We start from the raw sequence: 26,646 nt of genomic DNA on the forward strand, positions 1-26,646 counted from the left end.
TGCACAGATCACATCCGAGTTATAAAAACCCCAAGTCAACCTTCTCAGCCATCTTTTGAAATGAAGCCACCATTGATCCATGTAAACGTTCTAGCTTATGGCTGACAGGCCAGAGAGCTCCTTTGCTGAAGCTCAACCAGGTCCTAAAGCCCTGCAATCAGCCATTGGCATCTTCTCTGAATTCTCCACCATTAGCAGTGAAACATTTGTGACCCCCAGTATTGTGACACAGTTCAAAACTTCAAGAATCCGACAAGTGATGCAGCATTTGAAAATGGAGTCAAGTCTGTGGCTGTCAGGTAGCACCTTCTAGCTTTGGGAAGCGTTCCCTGCATTTAGACTCTGCAGCAGGGATTGATAAATGGCAGAGTTCAAAAATCGAGGATATGAGTCCCTATGCATCAAAGCGTAGATTTGTGCCTGAGCTTCATCAAAAATATCAGCTGTGGGCATCGCCATGTTACTGTTGATGGTGTCCCTCACTGTTGCATCGATGCTCACCTGTGGAAAATTTAAACCCAAAAAAGTGATAAATTAGGGGTCCATTCTTTATTTGACAGAAACAATTTAGCAATTACTCTTTTTGAAATAATTATTTCAGCTCAACACATTGCACTGACACAACAATTTGATCACATAGCTACAAAATCCTGTTTCTGTTACTAAATGCATGGATGCATTGAGGTCTCAAATCATTGCTGATCCTGCCTTTATAATGACACTTTAATACATCATTCTTGAGTATTGAGACCCGATTAGCTATTTGTAGAGTAAAATACAGTTTAAGAGTTTTTGAAGATGCATAATCCAATTCAGTTTTAACGTATAATATTCTTTTGACTTTATTATTTTTTAACACCATTTTTATTGCTCTGCCATTTATAGGTGCATTTCCATATAATATCTGAAGCACCTATTGCAATAGCCACATCTGTCTGTCTGTCAATCCTCGTGAAACAACTTGGCCTTTTCAAAGAACAATTTTTGAAAGTACAAATTATTTTCCTCTTTAAATTTTACCTGACTGTGGTTACACCAACTTGTATATTTTCCACTTTTACTCATCTGATAGCCACTCAAATAACCCCAGTATAAGTTAATAAAATCTCTAAGGATGGCACACACAACTGCTCGTGTAGGAAGACGCACACACAAAAAATAGTCACCTATATGGAAATTTATGGAAGTCCATCCATCCATTATCCATCCAACCATCCATTATCCAACCCGCTATATCCTAATTACAGGGAGCCAATCCCAGCCAACACAGGGCGCATGGGAGGAAACAAACCCCGGGCAGGGTGCCAGCCCACCACAGGGCGCACACACACACACACACACCAAGCACACACTAGGGACAATTTAGGATCGTCAGTGCACCTAACTTGCATGTCTTTGGACTGCGGGAGGAAACCGGAGCACCTGGAGGAAACCCACACAGACACAGGAAGAACATGCAAACTCCACGCAGGGAGGACCCGGGAAGTGAACCTGGGTCTCCTAACTGCGAGGCAGCAGCGCTTGTGATGCACCAATCATTGGAATTTCAAATGTATTGCATTTTATTATAAAAAATGTTAGTAAAGCACCGTCAGTTGGAATGGCAGAGACACAGCGACCGGACAGACACTCAGACTCTTATCCTTTTATTAAGGTAATTTTTTTCAATGGCTGTGGCCATGTTCTGATCAGGCTTTTGTTTATAGTTTTTCAGAAATACTCATTGACCTTGAAAATTTATTTAGATTTTGTTTTAGAGTTTTTTTAGCTCAATCTTATTTTTATGTCTGGATCAGTTTTTTTTTTTATGTTTGCTATGCTTGTCGCTAGGCAGGGTCAATTGGTAATGTGCAGCAAGTATCACATCCAGGTCAAGGGTTTAAAGATTCCTAGTTGCCCTTCTGTAACTCAGACCTTAGAACTTTTATTTCCTTGTTGTTCTGAAAAATATCTGGTTAACAAAGTCCAGCCTTGTTTTTGACTAAGATTCAAGATTAACATTTTTGCTCTAGTTTGTGATGCCCAGGGTGCCCACAGCCTTGGCATCTTCTGTCTTCCAGAATATCGATAGTCATGACCCAAAGATGGACTTGTGCACTGAGGACATAAACAACAACATTGGTGCATAGTGCTTAGTGCATTTCATTCCAAACAATCCAGGTTCAAGTAAGTGTAGAGCAAGAAATAAATGATCCATAAAAATAAGTGTCTTTATGGAAAAGACAATCAATAAATAAATAGATCAGCATAAATCTGTTGAAATCATGACTAAAACAGAGAGTCAGAATTGGGTTCCTTCTCTGTATTCTCAGAGCCCCAGTGCAGCTCTCTTTCCTGTTTCCCCTGCTCACCCTCTGGGTCTTCTCAGTAGGTTTGAGATGGTGGCAGCTTTCATCCCAGCCACCTCAGACAGTACCAGCTGGGATGCCCAAAGCCCAGCTTTGTTGTCCCTCCCCCATCCCTTGGCATAAATGGAATAACTGTCAAAACCCCTGGTTACTCCTGCTCTTAACAAGACTTGAGTGACTCACACCTGGAGTGCCGCTCACCTTGTTCCCTGTGGGACCACCCAACTGCCTTGCCTTCTATCCACTATACTGACTCGATCTCAAAAATCCTACTCTTTGTTCTCTCCACAGCTGCCTTTCTTACTTTCTACGTTCTTTGTTTCATTGTACCTGACTGCCCTACTCAGAGCCTTTAACATTTTGTGCGTATAGGTGTTTTTCTTGGAGACAGTGTCAGTGAGGTTAGTGTGTAGGCTGAGCGTGATTACACATTGTGAGGGATGCCACAATGTAAACAATGCATATGCAAAAACTAGACAAAAAAAAACTTTAAATGGGAGTTGCTTTGCTTTTATTTAGCAAAAACATCTGCCAATGGGGTAAGCAAACTTTACTTGACAAAATTTTTTAAAGTAAGCTAAATAATCATAAATTATTTTTTTTGATAAGTCAATAATTCTTACAAGAAAAACAAGATTTAATCTTATGATATAAATATTTTTCACTTGCTTAGATTTCATTTTTAGCAGTGCACACAGGGATCGACATCCTAACCAGAGCCTAACCAAGATCCTTACCCGGCCAGGATACCCATAGCGTGGAAAGACAGGGGAAAACAGTTTGTGCAGGGCATTGTCCACCCTGAAATGCTAGATGGTAGCCTCACTAGCTTTTGGTACGCAGGAAGTACTCAGAGAAGCTGGAAGTACTTCCAAGCTGCAATCTAAGGATACCAGAAATACATCCGAGTTTTGCACAAGAGGAGCAGCCTGATTCAACTCAGGAAGCCAGAATTGGGAGGAGGAGGAGGAGGAGGAAAAAACTTGCTGAGAGAAGCAGAGGAAGAGTTACGGGGAGTGGAAGAATAAGAGTTGTGGTTGTGGTGTGGGAAACGTTTATTTTAAGAGTTTCAAACAATAAAAACGTTGTTGATCAATTGGAACTTGTAAACTGTGGACTGGTCTGCCTGCTACTATAAGAGATGCCCCTTCGGTCTCAGCTTTTAAATCCCGGCTGAAAACTCACTACTTCAGTTTAGCACACCCTGACTAGAGCTGCTGATTAACTGTACAGACTGCATCTCTGTTGTTAGTCATTAGCACTAAAACATAAGTAACATAATAGTTATTATTGGATACTAACCCTCACCTATTCTGTTTCTCTTCTCTGTACTCAAATGTGGCACTCGGTGACACGGCCCACCTGCCAAGTTGTTTTGCCTGCCTAAGGTAAAGTCATCCCTGATGGAGGATTGCAGGAATGGTGGGAAAGAGGGGTCCTTTCATCGGATTGGCTGGCCCAGCGCTGTTTCAGCCGTGGAATGCCCGCCCAAATGGGGGAGGCAGCTTGATGGATGAGGTCTCCAGGACTTTAATCAAATCCAAATCCTATTATGTGATATCATCTACTGTTAAATTCTGCTACGTACTTGTAAAATTTTTATTTGTATACTGTATTGAGGATTTGTTCTGTTCTGTGTATTGTACTGTATTGTATTGTATTGACCTCCTTTTTTTGACACCCACTACACGCCCAACCTACCTGGAAAGGGGGTCTCTCTTTGAACTGCCTTTCCCAAGGTTTCTTCCATTTTTTCCTTACAAGGGTTTTTTTGGGAGTTTTTCCTTGTCTTCTTAGAGAGTCAAGGCTGGGGGGCTGTCAAGAGGCAGGGCCTGTTAAAGCCCATTGCGGCACTTCTTGTTTGATTTTGGCTACACAAAAATAAATTGTATTGTATCTGAGACTGTTGTGTCGGAAGTTTAGAGAGCTGCAGTGTCCACTTGGGATCACTACATCAATAAACAATCAGTCAATTTCCCCACTGAACAATCCACCAGCATGCACTTACACCCCCAAAGCCTAAGTGGCGCTGTATTTACAAAAATCACATACTGCTATGTACCCTGACTTGTGTACCACAAGGTTATGTGTGTGTTTATTGGTTACTGCATTTTTGGCCTTTCTCCATCTCTGTAATTTTTGTTTCATGTATTGAGACTAAATTAATAAATTTAAATGCATGCACAAGCTTCTGTGTAACAATGCAGAGTTACTGCTAGTGGCAAAAAAACAATCTGGACATGAAAGGTAATCATGCTATTTACTAAAAACCCTAAAGAATCCCCAAATAAATTAAGGATAAATACTGTTCATAACATGGATAGTAAAGTAGATGAAAAATCATGCTGTTAATTCTAAATGGTGGGCACACTGGGATGGACATTATGGGAATGCCTAAAGCCTACAAATTAAATTAATTATGGCTGCCATGTAAAGTAATGAACTTTTACCTCTTTAGGAGAAAGAATGGAGATATAGTCTAGGTAGATCTGCTTTGTCTTTTCCGCAATAGCAGCTTTACGTTGCTCTGCTTTTAGTTCCTTGCAAGCCTGCCAGAAGAGCATGTTCTCATCGCTGTGCTCGGAGCGCAGGAATTCCATGAAAACGTCTCGTCCCGTTGGATTGTCCAGCAGTGTGTTGAAGGAGAGAGCCCATGATGAAGCCTCCTCCAGTGTTAGCCTACCACTAAAAAGTGAACGAAAACAAATAACAAGAAAGACAAGGTAATGTATAAGTCATTAACAATGTGTTTATCAGAGCTACCTTTATGGTGGCTCCTCAATAATGCATGTAGATCTAGGAAGTCAGCCAATTAGCACAGAAGGAAAACTAACAAAGAGTTGATACCATTTAGGCTTGTCTCCATTTTCAGATTTTCAAAACTAGTCTTCACCTCCTCCATTCAAATAAAAGTATTATTTTATACTAGCTGTGTAAGCCCGTGCTGTAAAAAGCCCGGACTCCTAAAAACTATTGAAATCATCAGAAATAAATTGAACTGCAGAGTTGGCAGTTTCGTTTTGAGGACGTGCTCGCCCCCCTTGTCTATCAGTGGCTAGGCGAGTTTCTCTCTCGTTTGTCTAACCTCGGTGTTTTTCATTTTGGCGACAGAGTTGCTTTCTTTCAGCTTCATGCTGTAGGCTCATACTTCTTTTTTCTTCCGACTCGTTAACTTGGGGCCACCTTGCTGGCTCTTTGAGCTTCATACTGTAGCCTCGTACTTCTGGGTCGGGCAAACAGACACACACACTTCCACACGTAGATGTTTATATATAAAATACACTTTATGTTTATTCATGATATTTAGTTGTAGAGAGAGGCTTAGCTCAGTGGTTAGCACGGCTGCTGTTTGGACCTAGCATTTAGATGATTTAGGTATGTCATATTAAATAAGGGGGTGGCACAGGGGCGCAGTGGGTAGCGCTGGTGCCTCGCAGTTAAGAGACCCAGGTTCTCTTCCCGGGTCCTCAATGCGTGGAGTTTGCAAATGTATTGCATTTTATTATAAAAAATGTTAGTAAAGCACCGTCAGTTGGAATGGCAGAGACACAGCGACCAGACAGAAACTCAGACTGGGTAATGAATGGATATTAAACAAGGTGAAAATGCATGCGATCAATTATTTTGTGTTTTACAAATGTGGGCAAATTTGCTGGTACTCCTCCATGAAAGATAAGAACTCACAATTGTCTCATCAATAAAATATTTCAAATAATAACACAAAGGAAAATACCATGGACAAAAACGATGGCATCCACAGCATAATATTTTGTTGCACAACCTTTAGGGGTCATCACGTCAAAAACAAGTGACTCTTGAAGCTCTCAATGAGACTTCTGCACCTGTCCACAGTTAGTTCGGCCCACTCTTCCTGAGCAAACTGCTCCAGCTGAGTCAGATTTGAAGGGGGGCCTTCTCTAGAATGAATGTTTCACTTCTTTCCATAGATGTTTGATAGAATTCAAATCAGGGTTTGTAGAAGGCCACTTCAGAATAGTCCAATGCTTTATTCTTAGCCATTCTTGGGTGCCTTTAGCTGTGTGTTTTGTCTCATTACTCCTGTTCGAGGATCCATGACCTGTGACTGGGAAATAGCTTTCTGACACCCAGGCAATAAGTTTTGCTTCAGAATGTCTCACTAGTCTTGAGATTTCATTGTTCCCTGCACAGACTCAAGGAACCTCGTGTCGGACACAGCAATGCATCCCCAAAACTAACCAAACCTCCTCCATATTTTATAGTAAGTATGGTGTTCTTTTCTTTGAAAACTTAATTATTTTTGTCAGTGGACATTGAAATGATGTGACTTGCCAAAAAACTCCAGTTGTGTCTTATCTGTCTGAAGGATATTCTCCTAGAAGCATTGTGGCTTCTTTACCAAATTCCAGTCTGACTTTTTTTTGTTTTCTTTCAACAGTGGAAACAGCCCTCCTGGGTCTTCCTCCATTGAGTTCACTGTCACTCCAAAACCAACGGATGGCATGATCAGACACTGGTGGACCTCGACCTTGTAGTTCAGCTTGTATTTCTTTGGAAATTGACTTTGACTTTTTTTCTACCATTCTCACTATTCTTCTGGCCATTCTGGGGTCGAGTTTCATCTTTCGGCCACATCCAGGTAGGATGGTTACAGTCCCATAGACCTTAAACTTCTTAATGATAATTGCAACTGTTGTCACAGGAACATCAAGCTGCTTGTAGGAGGTCTTTGCCTTTAACATGTGTGTCTATATTTTACTTTCTGATCTTCTTAGACAGCTCTCTCCTCTGCTTTCTCTGGTCCATGTTCAGTGTCGGACACATGATGACTTTTCTCCATTTAAATCTGACAAATGGCTGATTACGCAATTGTGTGATGCTAATTAAAGAAAACAGTAAGTTTGAAAATCATTCAAATCTAGTTATTAGGGTCTTTTCTACGGGTGCTAACAAAGGTGTCCAAGCCATTTCAGAATATCTTTGTGGAATAAGCAACACTTGATCACTTTTCATGCTTGCTTTCCTTTACTTAATGACATCTGTAAGGCTCGCAAGTAGACAGGAGACAACTGCTTTGCATTTCATTTCTTTTCAGGAGGCATACAGCACTTTTCAAGAAGCTGTAAGGGTACCAACAAATTTGTTCACATCTGTATTTTTGTAATTAATTTAGACCACTTTGCAGGAAGCTGTGTTCACTTTGAAGTCTAGAGTCTTTTTTGTCCTGATCAGTGTTAAAAAAGCCAAATTAAATCCACTGTCATTTAATTTTGTACAACAAAGAGATGCAAAACTTTCAAGAGGGTGAATAATTTTTATAGGCACTGTAAATACACAAATAGATTGTTGTGGTATGCAGCTGATGCCTTTGACCAGCCAGGATGCCTACTTAATGTGCTGAGGGCATTATTTCCCTGGATCATTAGATGGTAGCCCCCCCTGGGTTGTTACAGCACCATAGATTCCCACAGGGCTTCAAGGGAGTTGGAATTCTGTGACTTAACCCTGTTGGGTCCCATGTGCGCTGCAGGGACTCCTGAGCCCTACTTAATTGGGCTCCTATATCACCTGGAAGTGCTTCCGGACCACTTTAATGGACCACAGGAAGTGCTGCTAGGTGCAGCATAAAAGGAGGCACCTCACTTAATTCAAGGAACCAGAGTCAGGAAGGAGAAGACGAAGCTTGCTGGAGGAGTACTGGAGGTGGAGAGAAAGGGACAGCTGAAGGGAAAGACAGGAAGAAAAAGAAGACAAAGTGTTGTGCAGTGTTGTGCATGAACTAGTTCAAAAGAGCGCCTTCATTGAACAAGCTCATTTTTCTAAGAACGGTGAACTTAGCGTAACGTATTTGCAAGTGAAGAACTTGAAGGTGAGCTAGTTCAGTTTTATGTGACATTCTGGCTCTGGTTTAGGTCCACATTAAATGTTTTACCTTCACCCTATAATGTAGGGATGGAGCCCAATCCGAATACGGTATTCGGATAAGCACAAATAGTGGATTTTTATGAATATTTATTTTGTATGCATTTTTTGCCATTTATTTGTATTCAGGAGAAATAACGTAAAATCAAATAGACACTGTCTGTGTCTGCTTGATTGTGCTTAAGCTGCACCCCCGCTAACAAAAGTACACAGTGAAGCTCAATTTTCGCTTTTAGGGAAACGTTGTACTTTGCGAGGCCACTTTATGTTTCTCCCCGTTGGACATGCAATACGTGACGTGAATTTTGACCAGCAGTCTAACATGTTAGTTCACCTACACGCTGGTTCCACAGTCACCATTTGTGTCACATGGTTGGAAATAGAGTGGTAATTCATATGTATACTTGTATTTATTTAATTTCTTTATTGACTGAGAGGATATTAGCATTTATGGTTATACGTGTTTGTTGCTGGGTTTAACTCAATAAAATGTATTTAAATAGAAAAGCCTTCATGATTATTGTATTTTATTCAAGAACACTGTAATAGCCTAATATCCATCCATTTTCTAACCCGCTGAATCCGAATACAGGGTCACGGGGGTCTTCTGGAGCCAATCCCAGCCAACACAGGGCACAAGGCAGGAACCAATCCTGGGCAGGGTGCCAACCCACCGCAGGACACACACAAACACACCCACACACCAAGCACACACTAGGGCCAATTTAGAATCGCCAATCCACCTAACCTGCATGTCTTTGGATTGTGGGAGGAAACCGGAGCGCAAGGAGGAAACCCACGCAGACACGGGGAGAACATGCAAACTCCACGCAGGGAGGACCCGGGAAGCGAACCCAGGTCTCCTAACTGCGAGGCAGCAGCGCTACCACTGCGCCACCGTGCCGCCCTAGCCTAATATAAGGAATGCAAAATTGAAAAAAGTAAACTCATGGGTCATTTATCCTCACTCCTTAGAAACTACAAAATGAACTTAACATGAACTAGTTCAAAATTGAAATGGTGAGCTATGAACATGAGTTTATTCATTTTAATCTGTGTTAACCGAACTTTGAGCTAGTTCTTGTGAGGTGTGAACTTGCATAACACAGGTGCTGTGTGCTTTCATTCCCGTGCTTTGTACTGTGCATTGCTGTTGTGGGAAGCTTTTGGGAAAGAGTTTCTCACAAATAAAAAGCATGTGTGTGTTGCTGAACTTGTGCCTGTGTCTGTCTGTGTCAGATTTGCTCTGCAGGCCACATCGTTTGTACAGCACATGGATGTTATGTGAGTCACCATTTGTGTACTAGCACATCAGCAAAAGGCAAAGACGAATCTATGTGGGGAATAAATTGAAGCCACCAAGTGGGAGAGTATGCTTCTTATTGTCAGACATACCTAGACATGAAATAACAACATTAACTTGCTGTCGACAGCGTTAGCATTATCACTGTAAAAGATACTGCACTTACCTTTCTTCGTTTCTCTGTAGGCTTTCCAGAGTAGAAAGGTTAGATGCTCTCCGGCTGCACACTTCCTTTTCTTTGTTCCGCACGGTCAGACTGTGGCATCAATTAGAGAAGGAGAAGATAAAGTGGCAGTTGTAAGACACCTAACATTACTTACCCTCTGTTTCTTAGGATTTATTAATTCAGTTGTTTGAAAACACAAGACTTCACCTTTGACCATCCCCTAGCTGCAAACATTCTATATTTGGCTGAGTGATACTTTAATGGAGAATACATTGAACAACACTGGGTTGCTATTCTTCAAAAAAAAAAAAAAAATGCGTTTGTTCCCTGTGTCCCCGCTTATGCGTTTGATGTTCACCTTCCAGGCTCGTCAAAGGTAAGCACTGCCACCCTAGGAAGAGAGGGAGCGTAATCACTGACTGTCTTGTCTCTTTGTCCAACCACAGCTCTGAGAAGATGCCCAATTAAGGCAACTGACTTCACCCCTTCCAGTCCATGGGCTATAAGAGCAGGGAGCACCCGAAAGCAGGTGTTTTATTTGGGAAAGTACAATGCGCCAGAATGAGCTCCATCCTGAAGCCTGACTGCTCTTCAGAGCCTTATTACTCCAGCAAATGACTGACTCTACCCTTTTGTTCCATCTTGTGTCATTGTGTGCCTGTTATTTTTGTTTACAATTATCACTTCAGTAAATGGGGTGGCCCAGTTGGCACCCTAACATTTCAATAGGATTTGTGTATTTCTCTTGGCCAATGACCCCTTTAATCACACTCAAGTATTTGGTGGTTATCTAGTGTTGGAAAAAAACAGGGTACATTACTACTGGACAAATATTACTAAGTATAGGTAACAGTTCAAAAAAAGATAGATTAACATAATGCACACCATATACCCAATTAATATTAATTCTGTTTTTTACATCATCAGAATGAAAACTATGTCACCCAATATCATATGTAAGACCAACTCATTGAATATTGTGAGAGCTGTGAAGCTTCAATTGACAACTACATGAGTAATCAGCTCGGCCCTGCAGGGTTTAAATGGTTTCTCCCTCCTTCTTACAGAAACCTAACAGGGCTGCTGGATATATTGACTGAGCAATGTACTCAGAATGAGTAAAAAATATGTCTGAGGGGCTTAGCTTTGCAAATAGAATATCAACGATCACGAAGAAGGGAGGGAAATGATCAGAAGCACTGTTATGATCTTGACACTAAACTCCATAAATATAAGAAAGGTGATCGAGTTTTAGTGTTTCTTCCATCAATCCATATTAAATCTTAGCCTACTATTGAAATACATGCAAAATCCAGGACGTGTAAGAAGCTGACACTGATACTGCATGTAAATGTACTCAGAGAATAACATGACTGACAGACCAAGAATAAATCTCTTGGTCTCCTCAGCCTCTTGAGAAATGACTAATGAAAGGGGTAGCTCATATCATAATATTAAAGATTACTGGTAAGAGAGATAATAATCAAACCATTTAGATATGGCTAAAAGATCGACAAAGCAAATACGTCATGTATTTCCCGTCCATCTATTTTCAATAATGTGCATCCAAGGAACAACTCCAGGATGCATCCAAGATTTGTAATACCCCATTGGGGCAAGAGGTGGCGCTGTGACTAACAGGTTTGACTCTCTTTTCTTCTTCAGAACAGAAGAGACACATCCTGAAGCCAACTGACCACACCTCTTCTGGCGGGACTACTATAAAAGGGTGCCAGCTTCTCATTTGGACCAAAAATTTAGACAAAGCTCCAAAGTTTTCATTCACTGTCAAGAGCTATTCATTTTTCATCAGCCATAGAGGCGATTTTTGTTAATTATTGTGCCATCAAGGGACTGCTTAATCTATCTATCTATCTATCTATCTATCTATCTATCTATCTATCTATCTATCTATCTATCTATCTATCTATCTATCTATCTATCTATCTATCTATCTATCTATTATATAGTGCCTTTCATATCTATCTATCTATCTATCTATCTATCTATCTATCTATCTATCTATCTATCTATCTATCAGTGCCTTTCAGATATATCTACTATAACAAAGCCCTCCAGATCAATGTACAGTATTTATCTATTGCTTACTGCCTTTTAAATTTATCAATTATATAGTGCCTTATACATACGTATACAGTATATATTCGTACACATATATATATATATATATATATATATATATATATATATATATATATATATATATATATATTTATGGACCCTTTCCCGGCCAAGACTCCATAACAGAATGGCAGCATGAAGGAGGTATAACCCAGTCAGGATGGAAGGGAAGCAACATCCCATACAATCCCATAACTTTATGACTAATGTTGGGGAGTTGCTTCATCCAAGGCAGCGCCTAACCAAGTAAAATAGATGGCAGTGCTCAGCTGATTTGGAGCCAGTAGAGATGCTCGCAGGGGTACCCTTGGGTGCCGCCAGCGAGTGCTGCAGGGAGGTGACCCTGAGGTGCTTCAGATGTGCTGTGCCACAGTACCAGAAGTTCTCCCAGGTCTGACATAAAACTGAGCTGTCCAGCCTCCTCCAAAGCATCAGAATCAGGAGGCACAAGGCAAATCTCACGTGGAGGAGGAAGAGGAGGATTGACTATTGAAAGTTTGTGGAATTGGTCTGGAAATAAGGTATTCTGTGCAATAAAAACCTTTATTTTGCACCAGGGACTCTTTAGTGTGGTGTGTCTGGGGTTCTGGGGCTCAATGACACCCCCTGTCTTTTACTACTTTTAGGCACCATATGCCTTTCAGATTTATCAGCCTAGTTATTTATTATATAGTACCTTTCTGCGTTCTCTGTTACACAATGTTCGTCTGTCTGATTAAATACAGACATGTAGCTCCAAGGAGGAGATTGCCCTCTTAAGAAAATCTGAGTAATTTACCAGGAACAACTGCAGCAACAGCACCAACAGAAGCAGCAGGGAATGGATCCCCGTTTACAAGATGGGGAAGTGGGGCTTCCTTCACAAGGAGACGGGGTCTTAGAGTCCACATGGGACAGCCGTCTTCTCATTGCAGCTCTTTGGGCCAGGCCTCATGCATGAGCCATCTGCAAATAGAAAGTTTAATTGATCAGCCACACTTAAAAATGACATTCGCTGAAAGCCGGGAAAATAATCAATTAAAGAGGCCGTCTACCCTTTGTGACTTAGGGGCTCAATATAACTTGTGGCTGATACTTCACGCTATTTTTGTACAAGTAAATATCACTCAATGTATTTATGATACCACTCTGTTCCCAAGGAAGCCCATTCTAGACCCAAATCCATGTGTCCCACCTTATAAACCCACCTCTTTGCTTCTGTTGCCGCATTAGTCCTCACAGATTGGCACAATTTTCTTCTCTTTATTTATTTCAGGAACTCAGACTTCAGTGATATTTTTCATGTAGTATTTTGAAATGTAGGAAGTAACAGTATATCAATACATGGCGTCCAGTGTTAGAATTTGCAAGTTCTCTTTGGGTTTCCTCCAAATATCCCTTCCCTTCTTCTCATATTCTGAACTTCATGAGTTTTAGGTGAGTTAGTAATGCTAAGTTGGTAGTCATGTCCATCCACCTGTGGGTCTATGGGAGGACAGCCAAAAAAGGCAGTAAACTTGTCCATTTCACTTTTTTCACATTTTTGCTGTGTTGCAGCCTTTTGATAAAATCACTTATACTAACTTACCCCACGCTAAGCAACAATCAATACCCCAAAACGACAAAGCTAAAACTGAATTTTAGAATTTTTTGCAAAATCTATTAAAGAAAGCAAAAAATATTTACTGTTCAAAAAAATTAAAGGAACAATTTTTAATCAGAGTATAGCATCAAGTCAATGAAACTTGTGGGCTATTGATCTGGTCAGTTAAGTAGCAGAGGGGCTTGTTAATCAGTTTCAGCTGCTTTAGTGTTAATGAAATTAACAACAGGAGCACTAGAGGGGCAACAATGAGATGACCCCCAAAATAGGAATGAATGGCTTAACAGGTGGAGGCCGCTGACATTTTTCCCTCCTTATCTGTTTTTTCACTCGTTTTTCATTTGGCTACGGTCAGTGTCACTACTGGTAGCATGAGGCGATACCTGGACCCTACAGAGGTTGCACAGGTAGTCCAACTTCTCCAGGATGGCACATCAATACGTGTCATTGCCAGAAGGTTTGCTGTGTCTCCCTGCACAGTCTCAAGGGCATGGAGGAGATTCTAGGAGACAAGCAGTTACTCTAGGAGAGCTGGACAGGGCCGTAGAAGGTCCTTAATCCATCAGCAGTACCGGTATCTGCTCCTTTTGGCAAGGAGGAACAGGATGAGCACTGCCAGAGCCCTACAAAATGACCTCCAACAGGCCACCGACCAAACAATCAGAAACAAACTTCATGAGGGTGGTCTGAGGGCCTGATGTCCTCTAGTGGGCCCTGTGCTCACTGCCCGGCACACTTGATTGGCATTTGCCATAGAATACCAGAATTGGAAGGTCCACCACTAGCGCCCTGTGCTTTTCACAGATGATGTCAGGTTCATCCTGAGCACATGTGACAGACGTGAAAGGGTCTAGTGAAGCCGAGGAGAACGTTAAGCTGCCTGTAACATCATTCAGCATGACCGGTTTGGTGGTGGGTCAGTGATGGTCTGGGAAGGCATGTCCATGGAGGGACGCACAGACCTCTATATGCTAAACAACGACACCTTGACTGCCATTAGGTATCAGGATGAAATCCTTGAACCCACTGTCAGGTGCAGTGGGTCCCGGTTTCCTCCTGGTGCACGACAATGCTGGCCTCATGTGGTGAGAGTATGCAGGCAGTTCCTGGATGATGAAGGAATTGATACCATCGACCGGTCCAGCACTCGCCTGACCTAAATCCAATAGAACACCTCTGGGATATTATGTGTTGGTCCATCCGACGCTGCCAGGTTGAACCTCACACTATCCAGGAGCTCAGTGATCCTCCAGGACACCATCCATTGTCTCATTAGGAGCATGCCAACCCGACATTCTCAGGCATGCATACAAGTATGTGAGGGCCATACAAACTACTGTGTATGATTTGGAATTGCTGCAATGAAATTTTGGCAAAATGGACTAGCCTTCCACATCATTTTTTCACTTTGATTTTCAGAGTGTCTTTGAATTCAGCCCTCTGTAGGTTGATAATTTTCATTTCCATCAAACAATGTGGCATCCTTTCATTCCTAACCCTTTACATCGTTCATATCAGTAGAGATATCAAGCAGGATTTTTTTTTCGTATTTGAGATCTGATGTGTTTTCAAAGTGTTCCTTTAATTTCTTGAGCAGTTTATCCATCCATCCATTTTCTAACCCGCTGAATCCGAATACAGGGTCACGGGGGTCTGCCGGAGCCAATCCCAGCTAACACAGGGCACAAGGCAGGAACAAAACCAGGGCAGGGTGCCAACCCACCGCAGGTGAGCAGTTTATATCCCATTGAAATGTGTATTCAGGCTTTTTACAATGATACTTGAAATTTGGCTCAAGTGTATACCATTCTGTTCAATTGAATTGACTGCACATAATTAGGAAAGACACACACAGCTGTCTACAGGGGGCCCTACTGTTGAGCAGAAACCAAGCCATGAGGTCAAAGGAATTGCCTGCAGAGCTTACAGGCAGGACTGCACCTCACTCAGATCTGAGAAAGACTATAAAAACTTCCTCCAGCACTGAAGCTTCCAAGAGTGCAGTAGTCTCCAAAATGTTTAAATGGAATAAGTTTAGTAGAACAATGTCTCTTAAAAGTGGGTACCTGACCAATACTGAATAATCATAAGAAGAGGGCCATGATAAGAACCAAATGGCCACTCTGGATGTGCTGCAGAGACCCTGTGTGGAAAAATGTGCAGAAGGACAACCACCACTGCAACACTACACTGATCTGGGCTTTCTGACAAAGTGGCCGGACAGAAGTCTCTCCACATGGAAGCCCACTTGGAATTTGCAGAAAGGCACCTAAGGGACTCTCAGACTGTGAGAAACAAGAATCTACGGTCTGATGAATACAAGATTACCATCATATCTTGAGGAAGCCAAGGCACCACTAGTCATCTACACAATACAATTACAAAAGTCAAGCATGGTGCTGACAGCATCAGGGACTGGGAGACAAAGGAAGATTGAGTGAAAGCTGAACAGAGCAAAGTACAGAGATATCCTTTGCGAAAACTTGCTCTGGACAACTCTGGACTTCAAACTGGGCTGACAGTTCACCTTCCAGCACAAAGTAAAGACAATTCTGAGAATGTTTTCAAGTGTCCCCCACGATAGCTGAGACGTCAACCCAACTGAACATCCATGGAGATAGCAGCCCTCCAAGGGCCTCCATCCAACCTGACAGAGCTTGAGAGGAACTGCAGAGAAGAATGGCAGAAAATCCCACAATCCGGGTGTGTAAAGCTTGTTGTGTTGAAGGCTGGGACTGCTGCTTCAACGAATAAAGGGTGTAAATACTTGTCTCAATGTATTAAATGCAAATACCTTTGTCATTCTGGGGTATTGAGTGTTTCTTGATGAGGGTAGAAAATAATAACTTCAATGATTTTAGCTCAAGATGGCAACATAGCAAGATGTATAAAAAGTAAAGGGGTCTGAATACTTTTTGAATCCACTGTATGTCAATAATATAAAAAGAAATTGTAAGTATAATTTTGACATCTAGTCACCTATCAATGCCTTGATTTTTAATCATTTTTGGTCAGGCCAGAAATGGAGAACATTGAAGGAAAAATTTACATTTTAAAAAATCCAAAAAAACGCATGTAAAAACATTTAGGTTGTGTCGACACTGGCTGTGGTAAGTGTTACGATACGATGATGGGACGAAAGGGTGGACATTTACTTTACTGATTATTACAGTCCTTGATGGTTGCAGCACTGCATTTTTTAGCTATATATTACATTAGCGTACTTTTAAGAGAATTCTGAGACTGCCTTGTGCTATGGACAGAAGGAGAGTCAGAGCACGAGCATCACATATAATATGGCGTGGTCTTCAAACTTCCTCCAACGCTCTTTAAATGAATGGTTCTAAAATGGCTGGGTTGTGGTGTTCCTCATAGAGCCTTTGCTTGACAAAGAACCATTTAATTCTGGAAAGAGTACTTTACATGTGAATTTGGTTCTTTGGACATTGAAAAGGTTCCTACTACTGTATGAAACAGAAAGTTAGCAGAATATGAACAGATTATGAAAACCAGAAATTAGTCAGTGCTATTGTTTTCTACAAGAGTCTTTTTAGAATCAGGAATCTGGTAGAATTTCACAAATTTGTTGCCATTTATTCACAGTAATTTATGGAGGCTGTTCAACGTTCTTTCTGGAACCTTCACTTGGATGGTTCTTTCAGAAACCAATAATGGTTACTGCAGTGCCGGTGCTAGGTTATTTTGCCAAGCTTATTAGTGTGCCAACTGACTGTTCGGTAGCTAATCTGTGCAGCTGGGTCCCCCCCCAAATTATGATCTGTGCCATAGGCAAATGCCTAATTCACCTTAATGGTGGCACCAGCCCTGTATGGCATTGGCAACTTTGGCACCTTTATTTTTAAGCATATATCAAGGTACTATAGTAATAAGAATGAAGACATTGCAGTTTCACACTCATCCCAGAAGGGAAAATTTGTTCTTTAAAAAAACATATACAAAATATATTTTACACACCGAAGATAGATGTATGTATGAGTGGGTACCACGCCATCTACTCCTGGCATGATGAAAACTGTCTAGTACAACTGTTGGAGGTTTTGAAGTGTCCGCATCAAAGCCTAGGCACAGGTCCTATACTTCAGTCTTGAACTTTGTATAATGTCCACTGCCTTTATTTCTTTCGTGCTGCCTATTTAAGAGGCTCCTCCAATCCGAAAATGGACACACTGATAGTCATAGGTATGGAAATGTAAAATCAGTTGGTTTCCTCTGTCTTTTATCTTCACCTAAGTGTAGTTCTGTCCTTTCCACTTCCTATTGCCGTTATGTGGTTTTATTTCGCATTTATCAATAATATTGACGGCAGTGTATTCACTTATCATTTGCACTGTCCTGATACAGGCACGTTTTTAATTTTACATTTACTTACAAATAACGTTAAATAAAATTTAATTTACAGCGACTTTCATTTTCAATACAGGGACGGGGCGAATAAAAGCATCATCAAGTGTTTGATTAATTTTACCAGCGTTTCGCTCTTTTATTATTCGTGAAGCATACATGTGAGGGTATACGTGTGAACGCGTCATTTGGGCACTTGCTAATTTACAAGAAACTGGCAATAAACTCGGCATCAGATATTTAACTAAAGCACTTTTAAATACACGCGAGTCATTTTATGTCCGTGAATTACGACTCGTCCCCCAAAACGGGTGCTCGCCTGTCTCCTGGTCACCAGTTGCCTCGATCGTCTCCAGAAACAAAATTATAACGAATCGCCGCTGAAATCGCGGGCATCAAACCGGACCTTAGTACACATATCCGCGTGGAGTTTTAGTCACAAAGAGGGTATAAGAAATGCTAAAGAGGAGCAAGTACAAACTCAACAACATGCCAGTGATTTTTACACCAATTGTCAAAGTTCATTTAATATGCTTTGAAAGATAAAACACGCCGGCTGATGCACCAATCGCCTGTTGCCAAATGAAGAAGGAGAACGAAAAATGGGAACTGGGGATCGTAAAGAATGTTAGACCAAGCGATGAAAAGTAACTTTAGGCAGATAGCGATGTTCTTAGTACCTGTCAGCATAAATACATGTCACTGCACAAACCCAGGTATGCAAGTCCGACTAAGCAACCCAACCCCTCCCTTCGCGCCGCTATGTGCATCTAGCCACAAAGCTGCCTCCCTCAGTAATTCATACGATGGAATGAGGCGATAAAAAAGTTTGGTACTTACCGCTACTAAAATCACAGTGCCATTTCTTCTCCGACTTGAACCTGCTTTCAATGAATACACACATATATTAACGCCCAGCCAACATCATCTCTTTTGATGCCTGCTGGAAAAGATGCAGGATTTGCGAAAGGACGAGGCGCATGCGCAATGCATCCTTACAACCTGCAGAGTCGCGAGGAAGCTTTGTCCAAAAATCTTTTTTTTAAACTTTGTAGGACTGTTTAAAGTTAAGTACATTATAGACGGAAACGTATATCTATCTATCTATCTATCTATCTATCTATCTATCTATCTATCTATCTATCTATCTATCTATCTATCATTTGATAAAGTGGAGAATTATTTCTGCTTCTCATAATTTAATTTCCTCTCCGTTTTGAGAGTTTTGCTCTCTTTTTATTTCACTCCCATTTTTAAGGAAAGCTACAATGTAGAATGATATCTCTTATCTGTGCCATTTTTATATGACTCAAAGTATATATAAAATAAGGTAAAGAAAAATAAAACGTGATGCTAACCGCCTGCATAAAGGGAATTAGTTGGGAAATAAAAGAACATGCAAAGATGAGAAAGAACATCAAATAGCACTAAGACCTAAGATTGGGCAAACTTTAAAGCTTTTTTACTGAACGTTCAGAAATTTGAGATGTTCTATTACTCAGAATAGTCCAATTATGCGGTAATTCGCGGGCCGTTCTAAATACACGGGACACTAGATGGCAGCATTGAATTACTTTGCTGACAGTTTTATACCTAGCATTTCTTTATCGCTCGTTTTTCCTTCAACTCTGAAAGCACATTTTGTAAACTTGCATCTAAGCTACCCACAAGACCCAACTCTGGACGTGAGCCAGACCATCTCAGGCCACCACGAAGGCCACACTCACGTTCGCTCGTACCGGTACTTAACGTCACCAAATCAGCTTAGTCTGGGGCGTGACTGAAGTACTGCGCATGTGCGTGTGTGTAGACAGTATGATTTACTGTCACCTTTCACTTAATTTTTGTCATCTGATTGAAATCTATTTATTTTTTCGTACTTGATAATGGATAGAGGTTTCTCAAAGCATTACATTTATAGTATGACTTATTTCGTCTGTTTGTCTACTCATAGTTGACTATCTTTCTATTGATGTCTGATTTATATCGACCTGTTAAATTGAAGTATGAAATGTGAGGTATGGAGGACTGAGCATGCAGTAGTGTTGGGGAAGGAGCTAGTGTTGAAGGAGATTCAATATTGTTTTTTTTAAATAATTATTTAAACTACTTATGAAATAAATAGTGTGTTTCATGATTCAATTTGTTAATGTGCTTTTCTTCATATAACACAAGATTATTGAAATCAAAGTGTTCAGATTGTATAATAATCTTATATTGATATAATAATGATATTTTAAAAATAAAATCTGTCTATTTTCTGGTGCCTTTAGATCTATCTATCTATCTATCTATCTATCTATCTATCTATCTATCTATCTATCTATCTATCTATCTATCTATCTATCTATCTATCTATCTATCTATCTATCTATCTATCATGAATGAACATCAGAGGATGACTTTCCGGGCTTATCTGACTTTCTGGGACTTTCAGGGTCTTTTCGGTCTGGCCTCAAACTGCATCCACAACAGAGCTCCCAGAAAAGACCCGATCTGCTGAGCTGTTAAGCCTCAAGAGTTGTGAAGTCTTCTTCTTACTTTTGTTAGGGACCCAGCCTGATTCTACTACCACCATGCTTCATGAAGGGGATGGTATATTTTATGATAATGTGCTGTGTTCAAGTATGGCATATAGCCTAATGGTCAAAAAAGCAAAATTTTGGTCTTCTTCTATCTAGCCGACTTCAGAGTATCTTATTTACCTTCCGCACAATCTGTTCTGTGTGTTTTTTCTCTTTGCTACTCTACTTTAACGCTGCGATTGATGAAGTACCTGGGCAACAGCTGTTGTCTGCAAAGTCTCTCCAGTCTCAGTCACTGTGGCCTGTGTCTCCTTCACAGTTCCCAGAGTTCTCTTGTTGGCCTCCCTCACTTGCCTTTCTGTTGCACAGTCACTCTGTGATTATGGGTGGTCTGCTCTAAACAGAATTACACTAGCTGCATACTCTTTCCTTTTAGTAATAATTTATTTAACCAGAAGGGTGCATGGTGGTGCAGTGGGTAGCGCTGCTGCCTCGCAGTTAGGAGACCCCGGTTCGCTTCCCAGGTCCACCCTGCGTGGAGTTTGCATGTTCTCCCCATGTCTGTGTGGGTTTCCTCTGGGTGCTCCAGTTTCCTCCCACAGTCCAAAGACATGAGTGATTCTAAATTGTCCCTAGTGTATGCTGCGTGTGTGTGTATGTGTGTGCCCCCTGTGGTGTGCTGGCGCCCCACCCGGGGTTTGTTCCCTGCCTTGCGCCCTGTGTTGGCTGGAATTGGCTCCAGCAGACTCCCATGACCCTGTAGTTAGGATATAGCAGGTTGGTAATGGATGGCTGGATGGATGATTAAACGTGTGTTATTGCTTGAACCATCAGTGTCCGCCTGTCTGTGTCCAGGCCGGCTTCCACAAGTGTCAACCTGGATCAATCAGTTCCTCTTATGGTTTTATAGGAGTAAACATGGCCACACCACTCTCAGTACCAAAGAAGAGCAACTAGCAGTGATTTGGGTTTTTTTGGGATAAAAATCTTCTCAATTTGTCAGAATCATGGTTTGGACTTGCTCAGTAGAGAATCATTAGTGAACACGGATGAACGTCCCACACCTTCTTGGTGCTAATATGTCATGTAAAAGTAATAAGGAACGATAAGGAAGTGCAAGTCGCCGACTGAATGGAGTACCACCAGTAATTTAGCTCCACTTCAAACACCGTATCGGTCTACATCTTAGCAGAAATCTGTTTTAACGTAGGAGCGCACTTATCCCATTGGGCTGTCCAGAAAGAGCCAGGACTGATTTATACTTCATACAGTTTCCACTCGTGTATTTTTTTAGGGTGTCTGGTGGGATGCGGGTGTCAGGATTTGGCCATCTTCATTTCCTGGCCCTGAGATATTTTGCAGCCTTTTGGTTGTTAACAATTTCCCAAGATGTGATTCTATTTCTCTGACTCGTAGTGCCAAGTAGGATTTCATCTTTCACTCCCGCCTTGTCTGTCTGTAGCACACACATAGGAGACCTGCTGTCCGGACCTTATGGCCGTGCTGGGAGCCTCGTGATCAGACCTTTCACGTAAAGAGCCAGGATGCTATTTGGCGGCTTTATTCACTGGGCAAGAATCAATGGGCAATACCATAATACAACCTGTTCAGGTTAGCTGAAAGGATTCCCATCTGGTGCCATGCTTGGCTTAATGCCTTCCCAAATGTTTTAGCAGTCCCAGGAGAAAGGCGATGATTGAATAAACAGAAACAGGCATTTTCATTTGTACTGAGGCACTGGCAGCTCTAATAGTTGTGTTTATGTTAGGATCACCTTTTTTTTTTAATTTTGAAGTTAGTAATTTGAAATGACATTTATGTGGAACAAATAATCTATTTCTTTTTTTATTTTATTATTTTAATTTATTGTATTAATTGTGTGACCATCAAATAAAACAGCAAAGTAAAACACAATTCAGTGCTAGACTGGCCCTTCAATGGACTGGCCAAGTCACGTCAAGTGGTTTTATTGTCATACCATCCATACACAGTATTGTAGCATACAGTGGAACAAAATAACATTCTGCAGGAGCGCAGTGCAAAGTATACATAAAAACAGGACAAGTGCAAGACAGGTGAAGAAGTATATGTACTAAACAGATAAATAAATAATTAAAAATAAATAATAGTTAAGTGAATAGACAGTAATAATTTGGAATAAATAACAACAACAACTAATAATAAAGGCTAACAGTAGTAACAAGTGTAACAAATGTACCACATATAAATTTGCCGCTAGGGTCCGATATGAGGGCAGGGGGACAGCACAGAGTTCAGTGTCCTGACAGTCGAGCCATAAAGCTGCTGTTGTAATTGGCAGAACTGGTTCAGATGCTGCAGTACCTTCCGCCAGATGGAAGGGGGACAAAGAGACCGTGGGAGGGTTTGGAGTGGTCATTCACAATGATTTTAGGCTTTATAAAGATGAGGGCTGAGAGCTTCCATTGATCTTTTCTGCTCATAAGACCTTATGGTCAGAAACACTGCAGTTCCCAGACCAGGCAGTGATGCAGCTGGTCAGAATGCTCTTGATGGTACCCTTGTAGAATGTGGTGAGAATCGGGGGGAAATAGTCTTGCCTTTTCTCAGCCACTGAAGGAAGTGGAGATGCTACAGCACCTTTTTGGCTGTGGAGATGTGGTGCTAATTGACCATGTAAGGTCAGCTGCCAGGGGTGCACACCAAGCAATTTGGTGAACAGTTCCACCACAGGGTGCTTCATGTGCAATGGAGCGTGGACAACATGGGCCTTCCTGAAGTCAACAATCAACTCCCTCATCTTGTCCACATTCAGAGAAAGATTGTTGCACTTGCAAAAGCCCAATCCAAGGCTGCTTCCTACAGTACAGCTGATGCCTCACATGTACATGATGTTAACAGAATCATGAATTGGAAAAGGTAAGTCCAGAAGAGAAATCAGAATGAATCTGTAGAATAGAATAAACATTATACAAATTAAATATTGTGTAGCTCACCTATCCAGTTTAAGGTTTGAGGAACAAAATGTCTAAAAACTGCACAGGTCACAAGACAGAAACCATCCCTGCATGGTCAGCAAGCACATTTTCTATTTAGAGTAGAGATTAATGTAGCAGCTGGGGTCCACTGTATTAAATACTTTCATAATTTTAAAATATTCAGTCATGTCACCTCTTAACCTTAATTTGTTTAAACAAAAGGTTCAATGTCTTCAAGCTCTCCTCATAACTCATACCTCTCAGTCCTGAAAGCAGCCTAGTTGCTCTTCTCTGGACTTTCTCTAGCATTCTGTTGTCTTTTTTGGGCCTGGAGACCAAAGTTGCACACAGTACTCCAGGTGTGGCCTCACCAGTGCATTACAAAGCTTGAGCAGAACCTCCTATGATTTAAATTCTGCTAATCGTACTATATATTCTAACATCCTACTAGCTTTTCTGATCGCTTCAGGATGTAGATAGTGATGAGTCAGTTACAACTCTCAGGTCCTTGTAATAATCAAGTTTCAGGCCTCCCATTGTGCATTTAAATCTAACATTTCCACTTCCTAGGTGTAACACTTTACATTTGTACATGGACAGATCAGAATTCAAGTTGGGGTCATAACTGAGATGACTAAGTTTAAATAAGCAAAGATCAGCATGTGTAGCCAGAATCATGGTCAATGGTAAGTTTAAGACAAAAAAAAGAGATGTAGCTCATAGACAGAGGACAAAAAAAGGTGCCTTAACCACTAACTCAGAAACTAACAAGAAGAAAAACGTTAAATGTTATTTATTCATGAATCCAAATCTTGAAGGAGAAGACAGTGTCAGAAGCTGACCTTAATGCCGTAGCAGTAATGACGTCACATGCTGCACACTCCCATTCATCAAGCCTATCAATGGGATAGCAACTGTTAGCAAATTATCTCAGAATGCCGGCGCCCATAAAAAAAAACAAAAAGCGGAGATGATGAATCATATCTAATATTGGTAACAAACATGAAATCAAAAAATAAATAATACCAACAGATTCCTTGACCATCAAACTGTACAAAAATAAATTTCAAAGACAAAGAAACAGTTGGAAAAAGTAAAATAAATGAATAAAAATCATAACCCTGGTCATGTGCTGTGCAAGTCCATCTGTTTAGCTGAATCTTCATTATCTGCTGTTTCACCTGAACTGGTATCATCTGCAAACTTACCCAGTTTGTTATTTAATCACCTTTATATAAGGATAAGCATCTGTGAGTCTGTCCATGTATCTGTCTGGTTGATATGTCTCAACTGTTCCAAAGGACGACGCATCAAAACATTTTTACTAATAAAATGCATTGCGTTTGTCATTCTAATGATGGCACAACACAAACTTTAACACTGCTTTTATGAATCCCATTCCACATGGCATATAACAGAGACATATACATTACATGGCACAGTATAAACAGGTCTACATTGGTTATTTAGATTTCAACCCATCTTAGACAGGTGGCACAGCTAGTATTAAATATAACTGTGACTTTAAATTGGTGATGGACTGGCATCCCATTAAGGGTTGATTCTTTTTCTTTTGCCCAATATGATGCAGAAAGTAATGAAGCAACTTTGAAAAAGAATGGATTGAAGTTAAATGGTATATCCATAGTGATGGCAGTTTTGATGTAAGGCTCCTAGTAGATAAGAAAAGAGTCAGCTCCCTTGTGTTTACCTGTTTAGTTTAAAGCTCCTCACTTATGATGATCATTTGTAACCTTGTCCTGGATCACTTGTTCCTTAACAGTGTCCCAGACTGATATTTATATTGACCTCTGTATCTGCTAATTGAGTAAATGTGAATGTAAGTGAGAATGAATGTGTGATGGTTTGAAATCCCCTCCAGGTTTAGTTTCTGCTTTGTACCTAATGCATGATATGGTTTGATCTCTTAGGTGCCTTAAATGGTTTAAACAACCTAAGAATGAAGGGACAGAATTTAAATGGTGACTCATCCTCGACTTGTTCTTGCCTTTTGCTTAATAACCCAGAGATGAATTAAGCAGACTTGAAAATAGCTTCTTTCTTTCTTTCTTTCTTTCTTTCTTACAGAAGGGATGGATGGAGAAATCAGAATAAATCTGTGTAATAGAGTAAACATTATAAAATCTATCCATCTTCTAACCTGCCTATCTATTTGATGGGTACATGAGCTCCGTGCCTATCCCAGTGGCAGATATCATCCCCAGATGGGCTGCCAGTACACTGCAGGGCACACACCGTGTTAAAACCCTGACATTTTAACCTTGAGCTTCTCTTCTTAATCTTAAAGAATATAATAATATCATTGCTAATGTTTCAAATGAAGTCAACAAAGTTCACTACCCTATTGGAGTGCTGGATGGAGGCAGCACAGTGTTGTGGCAGTCCATAATGGCTTCAAATCCTTTAACTATTTGCTGCCTGTGTGGAGTTTGCATGTTGTTGTTTTATTTGCTCTAGAAAGTCAGCCCTGGAGTTCTGAAATGGTTGCAGGTTTTTATTCCAACCCAGCTTCTTAATGGGAAGTCTGGTTTTGCTGTTGAAGCACGTATTACTCAAGCAACATTTTTAAGCTTCGTTTTAATTGTCCTGCTTGTTAAAATTCCCCAACCTTAATTGCTTATTTTAGTCATAAACAGCTGTATTCACAACTGCTGCTTATAAGCAATAAGATGCAAATGATAAAGGAGCCAGAATAAGAACATAAGAAATTTGACAAACAAGAGCAGACCATTCAGTCAATCTAGCCCACTAGTAGCTAAGCTGTCCCAATATCTCATTCAGACTCTTCTTGAAGGCTGTCAAGACTTCTGCTTCAACTCCATGTCTTGGTAGTTTGTTCCAGAGTCTCACAACTCTTTCCGTAAAGAAGTGTTTCCTGGTTTTAGTCTTAAATGCATTTCCCCTTAATTTCCACCAATGTCCTTGAGTATGTGATTCACTCTTAAGCTGAATGAATGTTGCTTGATCTCCTTTATCAACGCCTTTGAGGATTTTAAATACCTGGATTAGGTTCCCTTGCAGTCTTGTGTGCTCGAGACTAAACAGGTTTAATTCTCTGAGCCTGCCTCAGTAGGACATGTTCGTAAGTCCTAGCATATACCTGGTCGTTCTCCTCTGCACAGCTTCAAGAGCTGCTATGTGTTTCTTGTAGTTTGATGACCAGAACTGCACACTGCAACACTCCAGATGTGTTCTCACTAGTGCATGATATACTTTGAGCATAATGTACATTGACTTAAACTCAACAGTTTTTATGATATAACCTAACATTTCATTTGCCTTTTTAATCGCTTCTGTGCATTGCTCACTTGATGAAAATGTTGTGTCAACATAAACCCC

At 40.8% G+C, this 26,646-nt stretch overlaps 1 protein-coding gene across 1 annotated transcript; it reads right to left on the reverse strand.

Annotated features, from left to right (window-relative positions):
* Positions 1 to 309: 309 nt before the first annotated feature.
* On the reverse strand, positions 310 to 18,761 carry LOC120517916 (regulator of G-protein signaling 20-like). The gene is made up of 5 exons (XM_039740428.1): positions 18,645 to 18,761; positions 12,639 to 12,805; positions 9,719 to 9,808; positions 4,799 to 5,033; positions 310 to 501 (listed from the first exon to the last, which is right to left on the reverse strand). Exons 2-5 carry the CDS (start codon positions 12,767 to 12,769, stop codon positions 310 to 312), a joined length of 648 nt encoding a protein of 215 aa, XP_039596362.1. The 5' UTR covers positions 12,770 to 12,805; positions 18,645 to 18,761.
* Positions 18,762 to 26,646: the final 7,885 nt, after the last annotated feature.

This window comes from Polypterus senegalus, chromosome 17 (assembly GCF_016835505.1).
Source record: "Polypterus senegalus isolate Bchr_013 chromosome 17, ASM1683550v1, whole genome shotgun sequence".
Classification (NCBI taxonomy): Eukaryota; Metazoa; Chordata; class Cladistia; order Polypteriformes; family Polypteridae; genus Polypterus; species Polypterus senegalus.